The sequence below is a fragment of the Lepidochelys kempii genome, chromosome 27 (assembly GCF_965140285.1).
Source record: "Lepidochelys kempii isolate rLepKem1 chromosome 27, rLepKem1.hap1, whole genome shotgun sequence".
Taxonomy (NCBI): domain Eukaryota; kingdom Metazoa; phylum Chordata; order Testudines; family Cheloniidae; genus Lepidochelys; species Lepidochelys kempii.
The window spans coordinates 16,044,196-16,064,281 of NC_136406.1; the positions used below are offsets into that span (position 1 = coordinate 16,044,196).

The following is a 20,086-nucleotide window of genomic DNA, read 5'->3' on the forward strand; positions in this document are numbered from 1 at the left end:
ACTGTCCATCATGGGGTGTTTTTGTTCTGTTTTTGTTTTGTACCTTCCTCTGGCACTGGCCAAAGTCAGAGATAGGAGACTAAAATAGCTGGACAACTGGTCTGATAATTTTTTTAAATACAGGATTCCTAGAAACTAACAAAAATAAAGGTGAATTCCAGCCAGGAGCAATGCTGTCGTCATCTCATCATGTGAACAACTTCCACAAAGTGACCAAAAAATAAGACCTCCTCGTTACTGAATTTGTTTTATTAAAGATAAAATTGTTAACAGTACAAAATACCCTCTTACATATGCAGTAATAAAAAAAGGCATCAGATTTACACAGTAACTGAGCAGCATTGAGGCAAATGGGTTAGAATAAGAATAAACACCATTGTTTTAAAATACACCGGTAAGTTATTTTACTGTATTTATCACCTATAGGTGAAGGAAAATAAGATCTCCAGATAAATTCCCAATTAAGGATATTTTACACACCTTTTTCTATAGAGTAATATTGATGTGAAGCTAGGCTGGGCAAAGGAAACAAACCAACAAAACATCTCTCTAGAGGACTAGAAGGATCGAACATTAACCTTTATGATCAGTAGAAGCTCCACGTCATGGAAAATATACCGGTGGAGGGAAAAAACAAGGTGTGTTTTTAGTTAACGGTAATGTTACTTTTTGCATCACTGGCAAAAACTCATCTTGACAGTCTGTTTTCAGTTTAAAATGTGGTTCAGAACAGGTTAGAAAAAAAGGTCTGTCAGGGATGGGATGGGTAGGTAGACTTAAGACTGCCCCAGTGCAGGGAATGAACTCGAGGATTCTTGAGGTCCTTTCCAACCTGACACTGCTGTGATTCTATTGGGCCCCTAAAGTTAGGCTCCTGAGTCAATATTAGACATCTAAATAAGTGGCCTGCTTTTGTGTTTTTGTTTTTGAGTAACTAGGTACATTGAGATCAACAGTGTCTCCTATGGAAGATACATTTGGTTCTTCGAGTCTCGAGTCAGAAGGGGCCTCTTTGATCACCTAGTGCAGTGGTTCTCAAACTGTGGGTCAGGATCCCAAACTGGGTCATGACCCTATTTTAATGGGGTCACCAGGGCTGTCTTCGACTTGCTGGGGCCAAAGCCCGAGCCTCACCACCTGGGGTTGAAGCTGAAGCCTGACTGCTTCAGCCCTGGGCAGTGGGGCTCAGGTTACAGGCTCCCTGCCTGGGACTGAAACCCTTGGTCTTTGGCCCTCTCACCTGGGGCGACAGGGCTCAGGTGAGCTCGGCTTCAATCCTCCATCCTGGGGTCATGTAGTCATTTTTGTTGTCAGAAGGGGGTCGCAGTGCAGTGAAGTTGGAGAACCCCTGACCTAGTGTGACAGAGGCCACAGGACTCACCTGCATTAATTCCTCTTGAAATAGAGCAGATCTTTTAGAAGAAAAATCCAATCTTGATGTAAAAATTTCCAATGATGGAGAATCCACCACAGCCCTTGGTGAGTTGATCCAGTGGTTAATTTCTCTCTCTCAAAAATGTACAGCTTAGTTCCAGTCTAAATTTGTCTAGCTTCAACTTCCAGCTATTGAATCTTATCAGACCTTTGTCTGGTAGATTGAAGAGCCCTGTATTATCGAGATTTTGTACTCCGCTTTATGAGAGCTGAAGTGCTCAGCACTCTTAGACACGTGGCCTGACTTGCCAAATGCCTAATGTGGACTTAGAGCCTAACTTTAGGCCCACCACTTGCAAAAGATCTTGGGCCAAATGTTTAAGTATCTGGCTCTTCTGTATTTACATAATTTGTGTGTAACTTTACCCAGCATTCTGCTAATATTCCTTTAATAATCTGTCTCATGTAGGCACTGATGCCATAAGGGCTTGAAGTATGTCCTCATTTCAGAGGATGGAATGAGGATTGAGAATCAACATGGCTTTTATAAAGGAAAATCCTCCCTCACCAATCTACTAGAATTCTTTGAGGGTGTTCACAAACATGTGGACAAGGGCAATCGAGTGGATACAGGGTAGTTGGACTTTCAGAAAGCCTTCTGACAAGGTCCCTCACTAAAGGCTCTTAAGCAAAGTAAGGAGTCGTAGAATAACTGGTTAAAAGACAGGAAGCAAACAGTAGGAATAAAGGGTCAGTTTTCACAATGGAAAGAGGTAGATAGTGGGGTCCCACAAGGATCTGTACTGGGACCAGTGCTGTTCAACATACATTCATAAAGGGGTAAACAGGTGGCAAAGTTTGCAGATGATACAAAATTACTGAAGTTAGTTAAGTCTAAAGCTGATGTGAAGAGCTACAAAGGGATCTCACAAAACTGGACAACTGGGCAAGAAAATGGCAGATGGAAATTCAGTGTTGATAAATGCAAGGTAATGCACATTGGAAAACATAATCCCAACCATAGATACACAATGATGGGATCTAAATTAGCTGTTACCACTCAAGAGCAAGATCTTGGAGTCATCATGGCTAGTTCTCTGAAAACATCTACTCAGCATGCAATGGCAGTCAAAAAAGCAAACAATGTTTGGAACCATTAGGAAAAGGATAGATAAGACAGAAAATATAATGCCACTGTATAAACCCTGGTATGCCCACAACATGAATACTACGTGCAGTTCTGATTGCCCCATCTCAAAAAACATATATTAGAATTGGAAAAAGTACAAAGGGCAACAAAATGGATATGGGTACGGAATGGCTTTCCTAGGCAGAGAGATTAAAAAGACTGGCCTAATCAGCATGGAAAAGAGATGACTACGAGGGGAGATGACAGAGGTCTATAAAATCATGCATGGTGTGGAGACAGTGAATAGGGAAGTGTTATTTACCCCTTCATTTAACACAATCAAATTAATAGGATGTAGGTTTCAAGCAAAGAAGAGGAAGTATTTCTTCACAGAATGCACAGTCAACCTGCGGAACTCATTTCAGGGAATGTTGTGACAGCCAAAATATAACTGGGCTCAAAAAAGAATGAGAAATTCATGGAGGGTAGATCCAGCAGTGGCTATTTGCCAAGATGGTCAGGGACGCAACCCCAGGCTCTGGGTGTCCGTAGACCTCCAACTGCTAGAAGCTGGGACTGGATGACAAAGGATGGATCACTCAGTTGCTCTGTTCTATTCACTCCCTCTGGCACTGGTGGAAGACAGCCTACTGGGCCAGATGGACCATTGGTTTGACCCCATATGGCCATTCGTATGTTGTTGTTGTTATAAGACTTGATAAAATTACAATTGCATTTTCTTGGTGACAGTTTTTTTAAATGAAAAATGAATTCGTTTGAACATGTTTAGGCCAGAAAAAACTTAGGGCTTGTCTCCACAAATGGTTCTCAGAAAGCCGTAGCGGGACTCTACCCAGCACTTGTCTGCCACAGACTGACTGTTGGCGTAGGCCTTGGTAGTTCACGTTAACCGTTTGTTAATGTGCTTTGATCTAGTCCCATTTCAAAGAGGATTAGATCAAAGCACATTAACAAAACTGTTAATGCAAATCTGCAGTGTGTACTTGAACAAATTAGTCCACAACAGATTAGTGCAGGGAAGATTCACACCCCAGGTTCCCATAAATGAATTGTTTGTATAGACAAACCCTGTTTCTAGGCAGTACAGCCTTACAGAATACATTCATGTACAAATTCACCTCTCTTATTCTACGTATAGCAACTTTATCTGAATATACAGTACAAGTCAATCCTATTGATGCACCAAAATAAGACCCTGTATTAGACTTATTCCTTGCTCTGGCAAACACATTGAGAGATGATTGGTAGCTTTCCTGAATAAGGAGGGCAGGATCAAACCAAAAAAAACTAAATATCCAGTGTGTCAGTTCACAGCCCCTATTACTTAGGGCTACTAAGAAAGCAGCACTCATTAGGCAAGAGACATGGGCACCATGAAACACTACACAATCCTATTTGATTGTTTGTAATCCTAAATACATCAACTGTGCAGAGCAGAATTTGTTTTCTCCTTTAAGGCAGTGTATCCTTTACTGAAATCTCTTGCCCCCGATCAAAAGCTTTCAAGAGGGTTATTTTTATAGTGAACTATTGTGTAGCAGGGTGCAAGAAGGATCAGCTAGAGGCTGTTTGGCTTCTTGCCAGGGAGGGCAGAATTTGGGTTTAGTGTGCCAAGAGGATGGGAGTTAGGAGCTTCCTTCTGTGTCACTCGGATGTTGTACAACGGCCCCTCCCACAGATGCTGGGGTAATGCCAGGATCTTTTGCCCTCGGTAACTGGTTCAAGGGAGACCTGTCTCTCTGTGTGCTTTAATGATTACATCTCTGTAGTCAGAACAGCTGCCATGGCAGACTGAATTACAGAGACTCCTACTCCAGTGCCATTCAGTCATCCCATGACAGCAATTCCCAGGATGTCCCTCCACAGGTTTGAGTCCTTCAGGCTTCCACTAAATGCACCAACTGGCATGACACTCTGGGCTTCTTTTCCATGTCTTAGTTTACATGACAGTAATCTATTGCTTATCTGCCGCGGCCACATGGCTGGCTGCCACTTGCGAATCAAACTGTAACAAAGAGCACCGTTAATAGCACTGACTGTGTGAATATAAGATGCACTTTCAGGAGTTTATGGAGGTTTATTTTTTAAAATTTCCCTTGCTTTATCAAAAGGCACCAATTACCGCTTCTTCTAGGGAAAAGAGAGGTTGGGTGGCGAACTCGCATCCACATGTTCCTCTATTAAACTGAGGTCAGTAAAGTGAGAATAAAGAACGCTCCTCCGTGAGGAAAACCTGCCTCCCATCTCATGAAAAGCCTGAGCAGCCTTTATGACAGGCTCCAAAGCTTGGCATACATAAGCGGTCAAATCAAGGGCAGAAACAAATTCCAGATGAGAGCCCTCCACTGAGAAATATATATTATATAGCTATAGGGGCCCTGGACTCATTCCTGCTAAGCACTTTGGCCCAGTCCAGCAAAATGCTTATTACACATGTGCTTAAAGTCAGGCATGTGAGTAATTCTATTTGACTTTGTTGGGGTGGCAGGGGCTGGGGACTGTCCGGGTGCTTAAAATTAAGTATATGCTTAAGTATCATGTTAGATTGGGGCCAGAGTACTCTGGCCCCATTTTCAGGATCAGGCAGTAGTGCCCCAGATATTTTCAACTGGTAGTTTACAAACACCGAGGGCTTATCTATGCAGGGACGCTCAGGAAAGTAAATCCAAATTAACTAAAGGTGTGAATTTAAAGCACATTAGTTAAAGTTCATTAACGAATTAAATCAAATCAAATTAAGGCTATTTTAATTCGGAAGTGTCCACATAGGGGTTTAATGTGGTTTAACTAATCCACTTTAAATTCACACCATTAGTTAATTTGGATTATTTATCTGGAGTCTCCCCTTGTAGACAAACCCTCTCATTCAGTACTGAAGTGGCCGCGGTGCAGTTTAGCTTAATTTACTGCCATAACGAAGAAGCTGCCTCCAATGACGCACAAGCCTTAAACTATATGGAACTTTACAGGTGAAACCCAAAATCTCAGCACAAGCAAAGTGAATTGAAAGCCATTGTTTCCCCCCGGCAAACTTTCGAGATTTTGCATTAACATTGACTGTTCTCAAACTTATGCATTTTAAAAATCTGTAGTTTTAGGGTTAATTATGCAAATCTGACTTTTGGAGTGGGGAGAAGGGAACTGGGAGTTGCATGTTTCAGAGTAACAGCCGTGTTAGTCTGTATTCGCAAAGAGAAAAGGAGTACTTGTGGCACCTTAGAGCCTAACAAATTTATTTGAGCATGAGCTTTCATGAGCTATAGCTCACTTCATCGGATGCATTCAAAGTCTAAGGTGCCACATGTCCTCCTTTTCTTGATGCTAGAGATACTGATTCATTCCAGCAACTGAAGCCTAATCAAGAATCAGAAGTCAATGCTAGCTTATACCATGTTTTGTGCTGAGCTTGGAGTTTGAGGCACGGCTTGGTCCCTTTCTGTCTTACTAGCTTGCTCGTTGCTACAAAGTTTGTGTGCGTAAGAAAGAGCAAAATGCAGTCTTGTTAAATGTGGCATTCAAAGCAAGGTGGTGCTCCAGAGAGCTCAGCTGTAACACAAATAAGAAAAAGTTTTTATATTGGAGCAAGGAGGAATGATGCCCAAATGGATTTGAGGGGAAATAGAACAATTAACACGAGGTCTAATTGCTCCCCAGTTTAGTACTCTGTTGTAGCCTTAGCCGAGTCTCTCCAACATGGAGTACTGTATACCTACCTGGATCTCCTGAAATGTGGGGAAGTTAACAGTTTTTGTTCTGCACGGATACAGCTCTCTGGACAAGGTGAGGTTGGACCTGCTCAAATCAGTAATTCAAGATAGCTGCAAGATGTAGGAATACACCAACCTTGGCCCGGTCAAAGCAGGCACAGAACACACCTCATGGTGAGAAAGTGGTAGTTGTCTCTGTCTCCATAGCAATGGAGAACCGGCTGGTCTCCCTGCAGGACGACAGCTGCCAGAGCCGCTCCTGGCTCAGGCAACCCAGCTCCTTGAGAAGCTTGAAGAGGTCATTGCGGAATTTGACGCCAATGAAGGCATAGAGGAAGGGGTTGAGGCAGCAGCGGAAGCAGGCCAGAGTGTAGGTCACGTCGTCTGCCACATCCAGCTGCTTACTCTTCTCGCACTGGCTGTCAGTATTGTTGAAAGCTGAGATGGTCTTGGCCAACATGACGCCATTGTAAGGCAGCTGGAAGACGATGAAGACTATCACCACAGCGATGATGACCTTGATGGCCTTGTTCTTCTCAAAGTTACGGGCCTGGAGCAAGGTCTTGACGATGACAAAGTAGCAGAAGGACATGACCAACAGGGGTACTAGGAAGCCAAAGACCATCTGGGACACTTTGATGCCGGTGTCGAACTTGTGCAAGTCGGTGGTGGCAATGATGGAGCAGCGGGGGGTCTCGGATGAGTTCACTCCACTGTGGACCAGTTCTGGGATGGAGAGGACAAAGGCCAGGATCCAGATGGAGAAGCACGTGATCTTGCTGATGAAGATCATGCGGGAGCGGAGACGGTGGGCGGAGGCGGCCTGGACGATGGAGAAGTACCTGTCAATGCTGATGGCCAGGAGCAGCAGCATCCCGCTGAAGAAGCTCATCTTACAGATGCAGTAGACGGCTTTGCAGGCAAACTCCCCAAAAAGCCAGTACTTGGCTGCACTCGTGGCCCAGAAGGGGAGTGTCAATAGGAAGAGGATGTCCGCTAAAGCCAGGTTCAGCAGGTATATGTCGGTCATCGTCTTGAGCCTCTTGAAGTAGATGTAGGTCAGCATCACTAGCCCATTACCCAGGAGCCCAACAAAGCAGATGAATGAGTACATAGCTGGGAGGAATGCAGCGCGGAAGCTCCGGACCTCCGCCTTCTCACAGAGACTCTCGAACATGTTGTAATCGACAGTGACGTTGGAGTCATAGTAGTCCGTGACATTGTTGCCTGTGCACAACTAGAAGGGAAAGGAAACAAGTGTGCTCAAGGCCTTACCCTGCAATGAGGTAGATCCCTGGTAAATAACTCATTGCAGGAGCGAGGCCTGAACTGGGAACGTAAAGTGAGTAAAACCGCCAAGCCTCCAAAGCGGAGAAATCCCAGATCACTTCCAAGCCTTTCCCTGGCAAGCATCATGAGCTTAGCTGGTCAGAGCTTTTCATAATTTTTTTTTTTTTGGGGGGGGGGGGGGGGGATGAAAAATTGAAATTCTATAGGAAATGCTGGAGTTTAACTAAAATTTTTCATGTTTTCGTAGAAAAACCAGAAACCTCGGGAAAAAAAATTCATACTTATTGGCTGAAATTTTTCAGGTTTCAAAAAACTGAAAATTTTTCAATTTTGAATGAAGGCTTTTAAAAAAGAAAAAAAAAACTTGACAAAAATGACTTCCTCTTCGTTTAGACTATTTTGTGGGAACAAAAACATTTCCTGACCAACTCTGGTCACAAGGAATTTTCTGCCTTTCCTCCTTGAATATTCACCCTTGGGATAACTCTGCGTATAACAAATGGCATGGAATAGACAGAGCGGTGCCATTTAATAATAGCTGGCTTTTATACATGTGGCCATGATCCAGGATGGGGTCTTCTAGGCACAACCATAAATATATACAATTAAAATTATATAATGGTTTTTGAACTTTTGGGGGATTCTTAGTGATGAAACTGCTAAACGAGAGTGATTGCAGGAGGTAAAGCAAGAAATCACTCTCGTTTAGCAGTTTCATCACTAAGACTCCCCAAAAGGTTCAAAGGCCTCTATGCTTCTGGGGCGAAACAGAGCAGTGGTGTCATGAAACACACAGGAACACGTCAGGGTAGGAAACGTATGCAATAGGCCCTGTAAATGGAATATAACAACCCAAGTAAGCCTAGCCGGGAAACATCAACATCGCTGTTCTCATAGTGTCCTGCAGGTTCTTCAGCGACTCCCCCAAAGGATAGAATTTTGGATAAAATTAGAACAGACCTTGACAGGTCCCTAAAGGCCAAACAGAACTGAACCTTAATTTGAGCAATTCAAACTTTGGTTGGCATAATACTTCATCAACAGGCACCTCTGTAGGGAGAAGCAGCTAATTACTGCAAGAGAGAAAGTGATCCTGTGAGGCTTCCAGCCCCATGGGCCAGAGCTGAGAGGCCTGAATCAGTTGCAGATGCGCATTTTCACCCACATCCTTTGAAGGCAGTCAGTTGCTAATATCAGTGTAGCCTCTGCACCAAGGGGAATGTTGCCCTCGTGAACAGAAGTCCTGCTGGCACTGGGTGAATTTGCTAAAAGACCTGAGGGGTGGCATTAGTCCAGAGAAGCTGGCCAAAGCTTCCCTTGACCAAGAAAGCAGCTGGATGCTGAAGAGGGAGTTGGATTCCTTATAGATATTCAGGATGAGAGGGTCAGGCTGGCACTGCCCAGAGCTCATTCCTTAAAGAGGCTCCTTGTTTCAAGTGTTGCGCTCAGGGGTTTTAAAGCTTCAGCCTATGGTATATTAAAATGTTGGTGTGTGTTTTTTTTTTAAATTTAATCTGTGTGCAGGAGCGCTTTGAACTCCTAGACTCCTTGCTCTGCTGGGACCAAATTTCACTAGCCCCCCAGTCATCCCACTAAAATGGAGTGTATTGTAGAAATGCTGGCATGCACAGCGACTGAATTACAAAACAACATCTGAATGTACCACAGTCACGTCACGGATATGGAATGTGGACATGGTGGTATTGCCAATCACAAGTATTCAAAGATTGAGTCGGGTCCCCCTAAAGTCATGAAATGGGCGTATTTTTTTTTTCCTTCAAATGGAAGGTTCCTATTTGATTTCTGGAGCCTTTAAGGGTCACATTTTCAAGGTTTCCTTGTCAGCCAGGAGGATTACAAACATTGGCTTTTTGAAAACAAAAGCTGAAATGCTCACATAATTCCATGATGCCGGGGCCGGGGCGCTAAGAAAAACCACCACGTGGCATGCGATTCATGATAGAATGGTGAGAGTAGGCAATGCTGGAACAGCTTTGCAAGCCCAGTTCTCCTTAGATGCTTTCTGGCTCTCCTAGACCCCAAGGCTGGATGGGTGCACTGTCATTGTGTAACACGAGCCAGAGAACTTGCATAAAACAACTGCTACCCTTGCTCTCCCTGTTTCGAGTAAGCCTGTGAAGTAGCAGAAACGAAGGACTTTGGTGTGGTTGTGGACAGGGCTCCTGGGGGATAGGCTATGACTGGGCCCCCCCACCTCAGTGACTTTCTGTAATAAAACAATAAGAGGGTCACTACAGCCCAGACAAAATCCAGTGAGTGAAGCTGCCAGGAAACGAGTGTCACTTTATCAGAGTCTCCTGCTGCTTGACTCAAGTTTCGTTGCTACTGCTTCTCTCTCAATTTGCCAGACTAGAGCGGCCTAAAGAGCAGCATGAGCTTGTGATGTCTGCACCCTGCTGTTCTCTGTCCCACTACCCTCCCTTCCTCTCTGCTCTGTGCAAAGATGAAAGGCTTCCCCTCTGGGTGGCGTCTACCTGTCTTATCTCTGCGAATCTTTGCATGCTCTTCGTGGCAGCCAGGCTTGGCTTTTACCACATCCTGCATGTATCTGAACCCCTGCCACCTGAAGTGAAAGGGGAAAGAAACCCACCGCAAAACCTTCCTTGCAGAGTCTGAGCCTGTGGGGGGGTGAGGAACACTCCCAAAGATGTAGCAGTCCTAGAGTACAGCTGGTCCTAGAGTAAGTAAGGTGCTTCTGGCCCAGAGTTCACTAGCAGGTCAGAACGGACAGTTCAGTAAAGCTAGATTCTTTGACGTGTTTCCTTTTTCCAGCTCTAGTTTTACTCTGAATTGGAGGAAGAGAATGAAGGAGGAGTTCATGGCAGATGAGAAACTTATATAAAGTCTGCTGCAGTTTCCACGGCATGCATCTGATGAAGTGAGCTGTAGCTCACAAAAGCTCATGCTCAAATAAATTGGTTAGTCTCTAAGGTGCCACAAGTACTCCTTTCCTCCTGCAGTATGAACCGATCAGGTCCCAATCCTGACGGCCTTTCTCACATGATCAAAGGCTGCAGTATCAGGTCACTATGACCAGATTTTTCCAAAGAGGTCAGCACCCAACAGGTGGGAAACCTGGCCATTTGTTTAGGTGCTGAAATGGGAGCAAGGCTGTCGGTATGGAAGCCCTTCTGGAAATCCCAGCCTTAATGCTCAGTTTGTATTACATTCATTATCTTTAGTTCTTTTTCTTTCTTTCCTCAGATCTCACTGGCTCTGGACGGGTAATAATTCAGATAGTTGTTCTGTGAATTCTCCCCACTTTGGTCTAGGTGGCCACCTGAAAACCCTTTAGGATTCGAATATGAAAAGTAGTTTCTATCAGAATCACTTTTGCTGCTGCTTTGTCTATCAAAGTTATCCATACCTTCAGCTCTCCATTCAGTACAGGAACGCAGCTAGATTTCAACCAAGTCCCTTTTTTGTTTTTAATCTCTTACCTGAAAAATGAAGGGAAGACTCAAAACAACTGTCACCTTCACCTGTTTACCTAGAGAAGGAGGAAGCACAATATTAGTGATTACGATTCATAGATATTAAGGTCAGAAGAGACCATTATGATCATCTAGTCTGACCTCCTGCACAATGCGGGCCACAGAATCTCACCCACCCACTCCTGCGATAAACCTCTCACCTATGTCTGAGCTATTGAAGTCCTCAAATCATGGTTTAAAGACTTCAAGGAGCAGAGAATCCTCCAGCAAGTGACCCGTGCCTCGTGCTACAGAGGAAGGCGAAAAACCTCCAGGGCTTCTGCCAATCTGCCCTGGAGAAAAATTCCTTCCCGACCCCAAATATGGTGATCAGCTGAACCCTGAGCATATGGGCAAGATTCAGCAGCCAGATACTACAGAGAATTCTTTCCTGGGTAACTCAGATCCCACCCCATCTATCCCATCACAGGCGATTGGGCCTATTTACCATGAATATTTAAAGATCAATTAATTGCCAAAATCATGTTATCCCATCATACCATCTTCTCCATAAACTTATCGAGTTTAATCTTAAAGCCAGATAGGTCTTTTGCCCCCACTGCTTCCCTTGGAAGGCTGTTCTAAAACTTCACTCCTCTGATGGTTAGAAAATTAAGAGGGGTACCCAGGTAATGTACATTTGTCCTAGAAATAAAGTTTGAAAATGGTTTCCAAGTTTTAACATGATACATTGCACAGCTGTAGCGTCTCTCATCCATGAATCCCAAAGCATTTGACAAACCTTATTAAGCCTTGTACAGATGGATAAACTGGGGCATAAAAGAGAAGTTAAGGTCCAGATCCTAAAAGGTCTTTATGTCTCTAATTCCCACTGAAATCAGTGAGAGGCGCCTAAGGACCTTTGAGTTTCTTGCCTTAGTCAGAGGTGGGCAAACTATGCCCTGCAGGCCACATCCAGCCCACGGGACTGTCCTGCCCAACCCCTGAGCTCCTGGCCAGGGAGGCTACCAACCCCTCCCCTGCTGTCCCCCCCCCCCCCCCCCCAGCCTCAGCTTGTCATGCTGCCAGTGCTCTGGCCTGCTGCTCCTGCCAGGCAGCGTGGCAACATGACTGGCTCCGTCCGGGTGGTGGGGCTGCAAGCTCCTGCTGCTCGGTAGGGGGGCAGGGAGAGGGGGAATTTGATAAGGGGCAGGGAGTCCCCGGGGGGGGCAGTTAGGGGACAGGGGGCGGTTGGATGGGGCGGAGGTTCGGGGGGTGGTGGTCAGGGGATGGGAACAGGGGGGCTCGGATAGGCATGGAAGTCTCAGGGGGCAGAGGTGTGGATAGGGGTCAGGGCAGTCAGGGAGTGGGGAGGGGCTGGGGGGAGTGGAAAGGGAGGATAGGGGGCAGGGGCCAGGCTGTTTGGGGAGACACAGCCTTCCCTACCTGGCCCTCCGTACAGTTGTGCAACCCCAGTGTGGCCTTGGGGCCAAATAGTTTGCCCACCCCTGGCTTAGGTGACAAACCCCAAGTCACACAGCAAGTTAGGATAAAAGCAAGAAATAGAAATCAGGTGTCCTGCATCCTAGGCGTAAAGAATGAAGTTAAAAGACTTGTAGTTAACTTGTGCTTGGTTTATCACATTGTCTGGTTTATTTTTAGTTATTTCTTTACAAAAAGGCTATCCCTCTTGCAGGGGGCGAGGACAATCAGCAACCAGCCACACGTAGCTCATACACGCCTCTTAATTGTTGGGCTAAAGCTTACTTAATGTGAATAAAAAAAAGTATGGCTGTGTCTGTGATAAATTTGGCCCAGCTGTGCCCTGACAGAAGACTACAGAGCAAGGAACTGAGATCACCTACAGGATACATTTGATTTAAGTGGGCTGAAATTTATTATACTTTTCTAAGTGTCAGAGCCAACTTCTGCTTTGAACCCAGAGGTGCTGCCTGCTGAAGATGGGGAAGGAAAAAAAGTAAATTCAGAGCCAGGAGTGACGTGCTGGAGCAATCGCAGACAAGCAGCTCTTCCTCTGTGGTTAATGAAGGCGCAGAGGCCAGTGAAAGCATTTTGCTTTCCGCTGTTTAAAACGGACTCCGGTTTCTTACCTCAGCCTCCAGTCATCAGCTACCTAGGTTAGACGTCGATCCTGCAAGGCATGAAAGCCCTCAGTTCCCTCTGGCTCTGAGGGGAGCTGTGGAAGCATCTCACCTTGGAAGATACGTGGTCTCTTGGGGTATATTTACACAGCCCGCGGCAGCGAGCCTCCCAGCCTATGTTGACAGAGCCCCTGCCCAGGGTCTCCTGCTAGTGCTCTACTGTGTAGACAGTGCTGTGGAGTTGCGGCTTTGGCTCTGAAGCCCAACTCCCTACCTAGGCTTCAGAGTAGGCTGTGTAGACATATCTTGGTATGACTGGGCCCTTCCCGCATCTCTCTTAGGAGCAAGTGGGTTTGTTTGCTAGGATGTCTGCAACCCCCTAGTAATATTTAGCACTTGCTTCACACTGCTTTTTGCAGGGATCATCCAAGTAATGAGAAACAGACCCCATCTTACCAATACGGAAATTGAGACATGCTAAAGTCAAGTGATTTGCCCAAGGTCACTTAGCAAGTCGCTGGCAGAGCCAGTGATGAACCGTTGGTTCACAGCCCTTTGTTTCTTCCCATAGGCCATGCTGCCTTTGTATCTTTAAACCCATTCATTACTGAGTTTGAATCATTCATTCACTCCCACTGTTGTTACCATCCTGTTCTGTGTTCAGCTCTATTCTTTGTGGGATTGCTGGCTGTTGTTTCTCAAGTGCCTTTGCAATGCCAGTTTGTGCCTGCCCGGGGCTCAGCTCTAGGAAGCTCTTGTGCAGTTACTCCTATGCACTGGGAGGATTGATATCCATTAGTTCACGAGTCTGTTGCCACACTGCCATCTGTAGGTCCTAGGCCGGAGTGGCATTATTCAGATAAACGGTTAACTCAGTATTGGGTGATGATCAGCAAAGGTGTTGTAGAGAGAACAAAAGAGGCCTAATCTTCCCATAGAGCGATGAGAAAGTCATGCTTCTCTTTCTCCCAGAGCCTTCTGTGAGCTTACCACAAAGTTTCTCAGAAGTCTGGGCCTTGGCTGGAGATGGGACATTGGCAGGGAGGGCGAGGGCTCCGAGGTGGCACTGAGCTTTCTCTCTCTTGGGGTTGGCTGGCTGGTTGGTGCTCCCATGCTCAGGAGGTAGCGGATCACCATATGTGGGGTTGGGAAGGAATTTCCCCCCCCCAGGTCAGATGGGCAGTGACCTTAGAGGAGTTCTTCACCTTCCTCTGCAGCATCTAGCTGTGGGTCACCTGCCAGCTTCTGTAATCAACCATCTGATATAATTATATCCTGTACACGCACCCACCCTCCCTCTATTGGTTTATACAGGATCCAGGACAATCCCCATCTGGAGGGTCCTAGATGCTACAGCATTAGACATAACACAGAAGCAGAGACACTTTGGTCTCCATCTGTTTCTTTGACCAAACTACATGGGGTATCAGGGAAAGCTGCACATGACCAGTGAAGACAAGTAGAACCAGAAGAGCGACCAGGATGGATCAGACTAGTAGTTCATTCAGTCCAGTATCCGATCCCTGACAGTGGCCAGGACCAGATGCATCCAAGGGTGGAGTATAACACCCCCTCCCACCTCAAAACTGGCAGCAAGAACGGCTTTGCTCACCCTTGAGAGCTGCTACCCCACACTTGGAGCTACAGCACAGCGTATGGGGCAGGAAACATGGAGGGTGCCCACAATCAGTTGAAACAGCTGGTGGAATTTAGTGAGGCAGAAGCCAGTTACCTGGCTTTGGAGGGGACACGGAGGCTAACACCCCAACTCTTCCCAGAAGCCCCGTGGGATCTTTAGTGATAAGTGAGGCCTTTGTCTTTTCTTAATCTCCTCCAAGACCACAGCTCCAGCAGCATGGAGCCTCCTAGCACCAGGCTGTGGCGGGAATTCAGTAATTGAGAGGGCACTGCATCTTTCATCCAACCGCTGACCAGATCTGCCCACACTTTAACCTCTGAGGAGTGACATCAGAACCCCACAGTGGTCTGGTTTTTTGCTTTGGAGAGTGATAATGAACTGAAAACAAAAGTGACTCAACTAACCATTTTCGGATAGCTCATCTGCATAACTTTCCTTTAAAGAACCCCTGTTTTGCTTTCTTTAGGAGTTTTCAGTGTCACTTGACTTCCAATACCAAGAAAAACTGCTTAAACAATCCCCCTGGGGCAGTTGACAAACCAGAAAGGACCAAGGAGACAACGTCTTCCTACCTGGCTTTCCCTCACCAGCTTGTTGAGTGAGTCCCACTCTAAGTGTAGTGGGCATGGAAGCCCACTGCCCTCTCTTGCGAACACCACTGCTGGGAACCAAGCTTTCCAAAGCACTGGGGAGAGATGAAGTGGCTGGCAGGAGAGGAGTGGAAATGAGCCAAACGGCCCTTTGAACTCTGGAGTTTCATGGGCATGTTTAGAACATTTTTTTTTTTTTACCTGTGGCTGTTCTTGGTTCTGGGTATTTTCCTAAAGTTTCATCTCTCAAAATACTAATAGAAACTCCCTCCCTGAAAGTCCCTGTAACAGCAGAACTCGCAACCATGCTAAATAAAACAAAATAAAATATCCAGGGGAGGGAACTAGTTCAGACAGGAGGTCCAGTGCCCCCCACCAGCTCCTTTGGCTGTTCTCTGTACGTGCTTTTCAACCACTCTGTCCTTCAAATGCACCACATCATTCCAGAAGCCCTGCACGGAGAGACTTCCGGCTCAGCCTGGTTCCTCCTGGATCAATAAGGGAAGAGCGATTCCCTGTTGAGGTTCCTACCAGCCTATCTGTGAGGAGGTGGGTCCCAGCTGGGAGCTCCTCACTCCTTCTGGAGACAGGGTAGGGTTTTTTTGAAAATGCTCAGCATTGGCCCATCTCTGCTCCCATGAAGTCACCAGCAAGATGCCCATTAATTTCAAGGGGCAGGGAGATAGGCCTGCGCTGAGTGCTTTTGGCTCTTTCCCCCCAGCGTATGCATTGTGCTCGGGATCGTCCCATTGCACAAGGGAACAGATCTCAAACTAGATCAGGGAAGATACTGCAGCAAGAGGTTAAAAAAGAGGCATTTGTGTTCAGCTGCACAGCCTACGCAGGAGTAAAGAGATGGAACTAGGAACAGGAAACTTTAGGGTGAGCATCAAAGAAAATGCTTCCAGACCATGGGATGTATCTGGCTGTGGAACAGCCTCCCAAGCGAAGTAGCAGAAACCCCATCAACTGGGGTATTTAAAACTAGACCAGACCCAGCCCTGCGGAATGGACCAGAGAACCATCCTACCCAGACTCTTGTGCAATGAACCACAATTGAGCTAACAGGTCTGCTCCATCCTCACCTTCTAAGAATCTATGACTCAGATTGGGGTGGGCTAAACTCTCATCCAGAGATGGTCGTTTTACACCCATTTTGCACTGTAAATGGCTGCACCAGGTGCAGGGCAACAGGGAGCTGGCCACACCACTGGATTTTCAGACGATGGCTGGAGAAGACTTTGAACAGTAGCAACAACAGATCCAATAAACTCAGCAGAAAACCTGCCTGGCTCTTACAGAGGAGAGTCTGCTCTGGGGCTATGGCCACAGGTGAATGATCCTTTCGCACTAGCCAGACATACAAAACCTGAGTTTCCAAGTCAGGGACCTAAACCCACATTTAGACTAAGGGCACATTTACACAGCAAGTTAGCACACTGAGACTGGGCATAACCGTTGTAGATTTAATCTAGCTAGTGCAGGTAACAAGACCAGTGAAAATGTCCCAGCACAGGATTCAGTGTGGGTTAACCATCCCAATTCAAACCCATTGGGGACTCGGGGTACATACCCAGGAACGGTCACATGCTGAAGTCCATGCCACCACATCTACACTACTGTTGTCCTCACTAGCGAAATTAAAACTGGCATGGGAAGGCATAACTGTGTGCGACCAATCGTATGTTCATGTGGGGTGTAGACATACCTCTGGGCTAATGCAGTGTGTGTGTTCTTGTCTTCATGTGCAGTGCTGCTGAGGTGCTTTAGTAAAGACACGACTACACCAACGGGAGAGCTTCTGTCGACACAATGCTGTCTACACCAGGGGCCAGGTTAGGGTTGCCAAGCCTCCAGGGTTGTCCTGGAGTCTCCAGGAATTAAAGATAATCTTTAATGAAAGATTATGTCATGTGACGAAACCTCCAGGAATACGTCCAACCAAAATTGGTAACCCTAGGCTGCCAGGTTGGTATAACCCCGTCGTTCAGGGGTGTGGATTTTTCACACTCTTGAGCCATGCAGTTATACCGATATAAGTCTGTAGTGTAGACCTGGCCTGTGTGTCTGCTACGGCAGAAGCTGCTTCTGACGCCCCCCTCACACTCTTCAAACTCTGTGACCTTCAGGAAAACAACCAGTTGTTTCTGAGAAAGAATGGTTCATCAGCATTCATTAGCATATTTAGTCTCTCTCTCTTTCTGTCACTCAGCTCTTGCTATCAGGGCCTACTTCCCTCATTTCAGTAGCGAAACAGACCAATGGGGCAAAACCGGGTCTTTCATCTCAGGCACTCGCAACACATTGTGACAGAAGGGAGAAATTTCTTTCCCCACCCCCTCACGGAAATTGTGAACCGAAGGAGCGGGCTGCAGAGATAAACAGATTAGCAGAAAATTCATTCTAAAAAAGAAGAGCTCGTGTTTTCTGCCATAAGTGCTGTATCAGTAATAATCCCTAAGCCCCAGTCTGAAAAAGCACTTTAGCATAGGCATAGTCCCACTGGCTCCTGTTGTGCTGGTAGTGAGGTTAACAATGTGTTGAAGTGTCTTGCTAGATTAGGTCCTAAGTCCCTTGAGCTGGACCTTGCTGTCTTTACACAGCTGAGCAGGGATTTTTAATGTGAGTACATGTTGCAGGTTAGGGTTTCTTCTGCATCATCTAATGTCTTGTAGGCTTCCACAGGGCATGGACAATAAGGTGACCTCCCTGTTGTCTCCCCATATTTATTTCAGTGGAATGGCATTCTGCACCTCCCTCCTTTCCCCGCCATGCCAAGGCTCAGGAGTCTCTATCCCTGAACGGCACTGGCCCTACTCGAGCCACACGTGTTCTGTGACAGTTGCCCTATACCTTGCCCTATGTTTGCCCGTTTATTATTCTCAATCCATGTTCACTGTGGGCACTTGCTGCTGGAGTTTCAAAAACTCCTTAGAGAGGAAGCATGGTCTTGTGGTTAAGACTGGAGTGAGATATAGGAAACCTGCGTTCGTTTCCCAGCTCCACCACCATTTCCCTGTGTGATCTTGGGAAAGTCACTTAATTTTTCTGCACCTCAGTTTCACCATCTCTAAAAAGGGGAAAATACTTCCTTGCACCCACCTTTTCTCTGTCTTGCCTATAATGGGTGGGATTTTCAAAGAGCATAAGGGAACTCAAAGATCCCACTGAAATAGTTAAGGGGCAGGGACTATCTTTATATGCATGTACAGCACCCACACAATGGGACTCATCTCAGCTGGAGCATTTAGATGCTACCATGAGGAATGCCCTAATAACGTCCCCCAGGCTGCTGTGCTGGCAGAGGCCTAAATGCACAGGGAAGCCTTTTAACTCCCTACTCATTCCAGACTTTGACTTGAAAATATGGCACGAAGATAGGGCAGCAGGACCCACCTCCTCGCTCAAAGCAAAGCCCAACCATCTACAGATGCTGTTATGCTTCTGTGCTCTTTGGTTTCTGTGGGCAGTATCTCAGAGCAGAGCTTGCCCAGAATCTGTACCACTCTCCTAATTATAGCATTGACCATCCATTCATTCCCAGAAAATCATCAGGTGTCTTTCAATCCCACTTTGCTTAATTCATTTGCAAAGTGGTTCGACCTTCTGCTTTCTTCTGATGGCAAAGCTGTTACCATTCTGCGTTCTCTGTTGTGTTCTCTCCCCCACCCCTCCACCTTTCTTTGCCCCTTTCATTCATTCCGGAATGATTTTTTGCAAGTATTTTGAGCACTAAAGAAAGTGAAAAGAAGTATGTTTAAAAGCAAGCACTAGGAGGAAGGAAATTACTTGAGTAAAGCCTGGAGTCGAAAGGATAAAAATATTTGCACTCCAGTTGTTCAGCCACATCTCTGACCCACTACTCTCTAGTTTCCTATGATTAACCCTGTGGATGCAACAAAACCACTGAAGGGAAATCTGAAACACGTTCTTGCAAAGCAGACCTGAGCTATAATCAAACACTCAAGGAGAGTCTTAAATGCTGACAGTAACAAGCTGCAAGTTCTCCAGGAACAACACTGGTGCTGTATTTCCAACAGCAGACAGAGCCAGTGCCTGCTGCTGCTCATTTTGATGCTTAACGATGAAATAATCCATGGAAATACAGCTCCAACTAGATTCAGTCCCACACTGAGTGAATCCAAAGCAACAACTCTGCATGGATCCAAGGACCTAAAAATGCTTTCCCTTTGAGAGAGGGAAGCATTATAAAATTATCCCCACCTCACACCTAGGGAAATTAAGGCAGAGAGAAAGGAAGTGACTTGCTCAAGACTGCACAGGGAGTCTGTAGCAGAGCCAGGAACAGAATCCAAACATCCTTGCTCCTACTCAAATCGCTAGACTATGGTCAACGATACTCAGGAGAAAGGGTCCCCTTTGTCATTTAAAAATAGGAAAATTAAGTAGTTTTAAAAATTTGGTTAGAGAGATGGTTTCCCCTGTTTGTTTTCAGATGTGAAAATTGAGGAAAATTAAAACAATTTAAAAACAATATTTTAAATAGAAATTTAAAAAAAAAGTATTTCAGTGTAATGCATGGTGGGTCCTTTCCTCTCAGCGTCGTTTGGAATGACGTGGGGAGCATCCCTAATAGCGCAGATGAGAACAAGACTATATGGGGATACCCAAAGGATGGGGAAGATGCACTCACCACTGTCCATGGTCTGCCTTCTGCTGGCGTTACAATCGCAGGGTGGGTGAAGGCACCACATACGACAGTGTGGTGTCAGAGAGCAGCATTTGTCAAGGGCCCCGTTCGGGGGACTCTGGCTTTTATACCCTTATCACTAAGAAGCA

At 46.0% G+C, this 20,086-nt stretch overlaps 1 protein-coding gene across 3 annotated transcripts; it reads right to left on the reverse strand.

The window, feature by feature from the left end:
* Window positions 1–247: 247 nt before the first annotated feature.
* CCR7 (C-C motif chemokine receptor 7) lies at window positions 248–20,031 on the reverse strand. Of its 3 annotated transcripts, none has more exons than XM_073325765.2 (3): window positions 19,941–20,031; window positions 10,983–11,032; window positions 248–7,468 (listed from the first exon to the last, which is right to left on the reverse strand). In XM_073325765.2, exons 1-3 carry the CDS (start codon window positions 19,999–20,001, stop codon window positions 6,401–6,403), a joined length of 1,179 nt encoding a protein of 392 aa, XP_073181866.1. In that variant the 5' UTR covers window positions 20,002–20,031; the 3' UTR covers window positions 248–6,400. The 3 variants fall into 3 exon arrangements, with proteins under 3 accessions (XP_073181866.1, XP_073181869.1, XP_078706842.1); XM_073325768.2 differs by lacking the exon at window positions 19,941–20,031 and adding an exon at window positions 14,048–14,168; XM_078850716.1 differs by lacking the exons at window positions 10,983–11,032; window positions 19,941–20,031 and adding an exon at window positions 10,133–10,238.
* Between the last annotated feature and the right edge of the window lie 55 nt (window positions 20,032–20,086).

What these genes read in the sequence shown, in the direction of transcription:
- CCR7 (XM_073325765.2), bottom strand. Translation starts at nt 20,001, where the DNA reads ATGTGGTGCCTTCACCCACCCTGCGATTGTAACGCCAGCAGAAGGCAG. An exon ending in AAGGCAGACCATGGACAGTG is followed by an intron (nt 11,033 to 19,940) that starts GTGAGTGCATCT and finishes CTCCTTCTCTAG; the next exon opens with GTAAACAGGTGAAGGTGACA. An exon ending in GTCTTCCCTTCATTTTTCAG is followed by an intron (nt 7,469 to 10,982) that starts GTAAGAGATTAA and finishes TTTCCCTTCTAG; the next exon opens with TTGTGCACAGGCAACAATGT.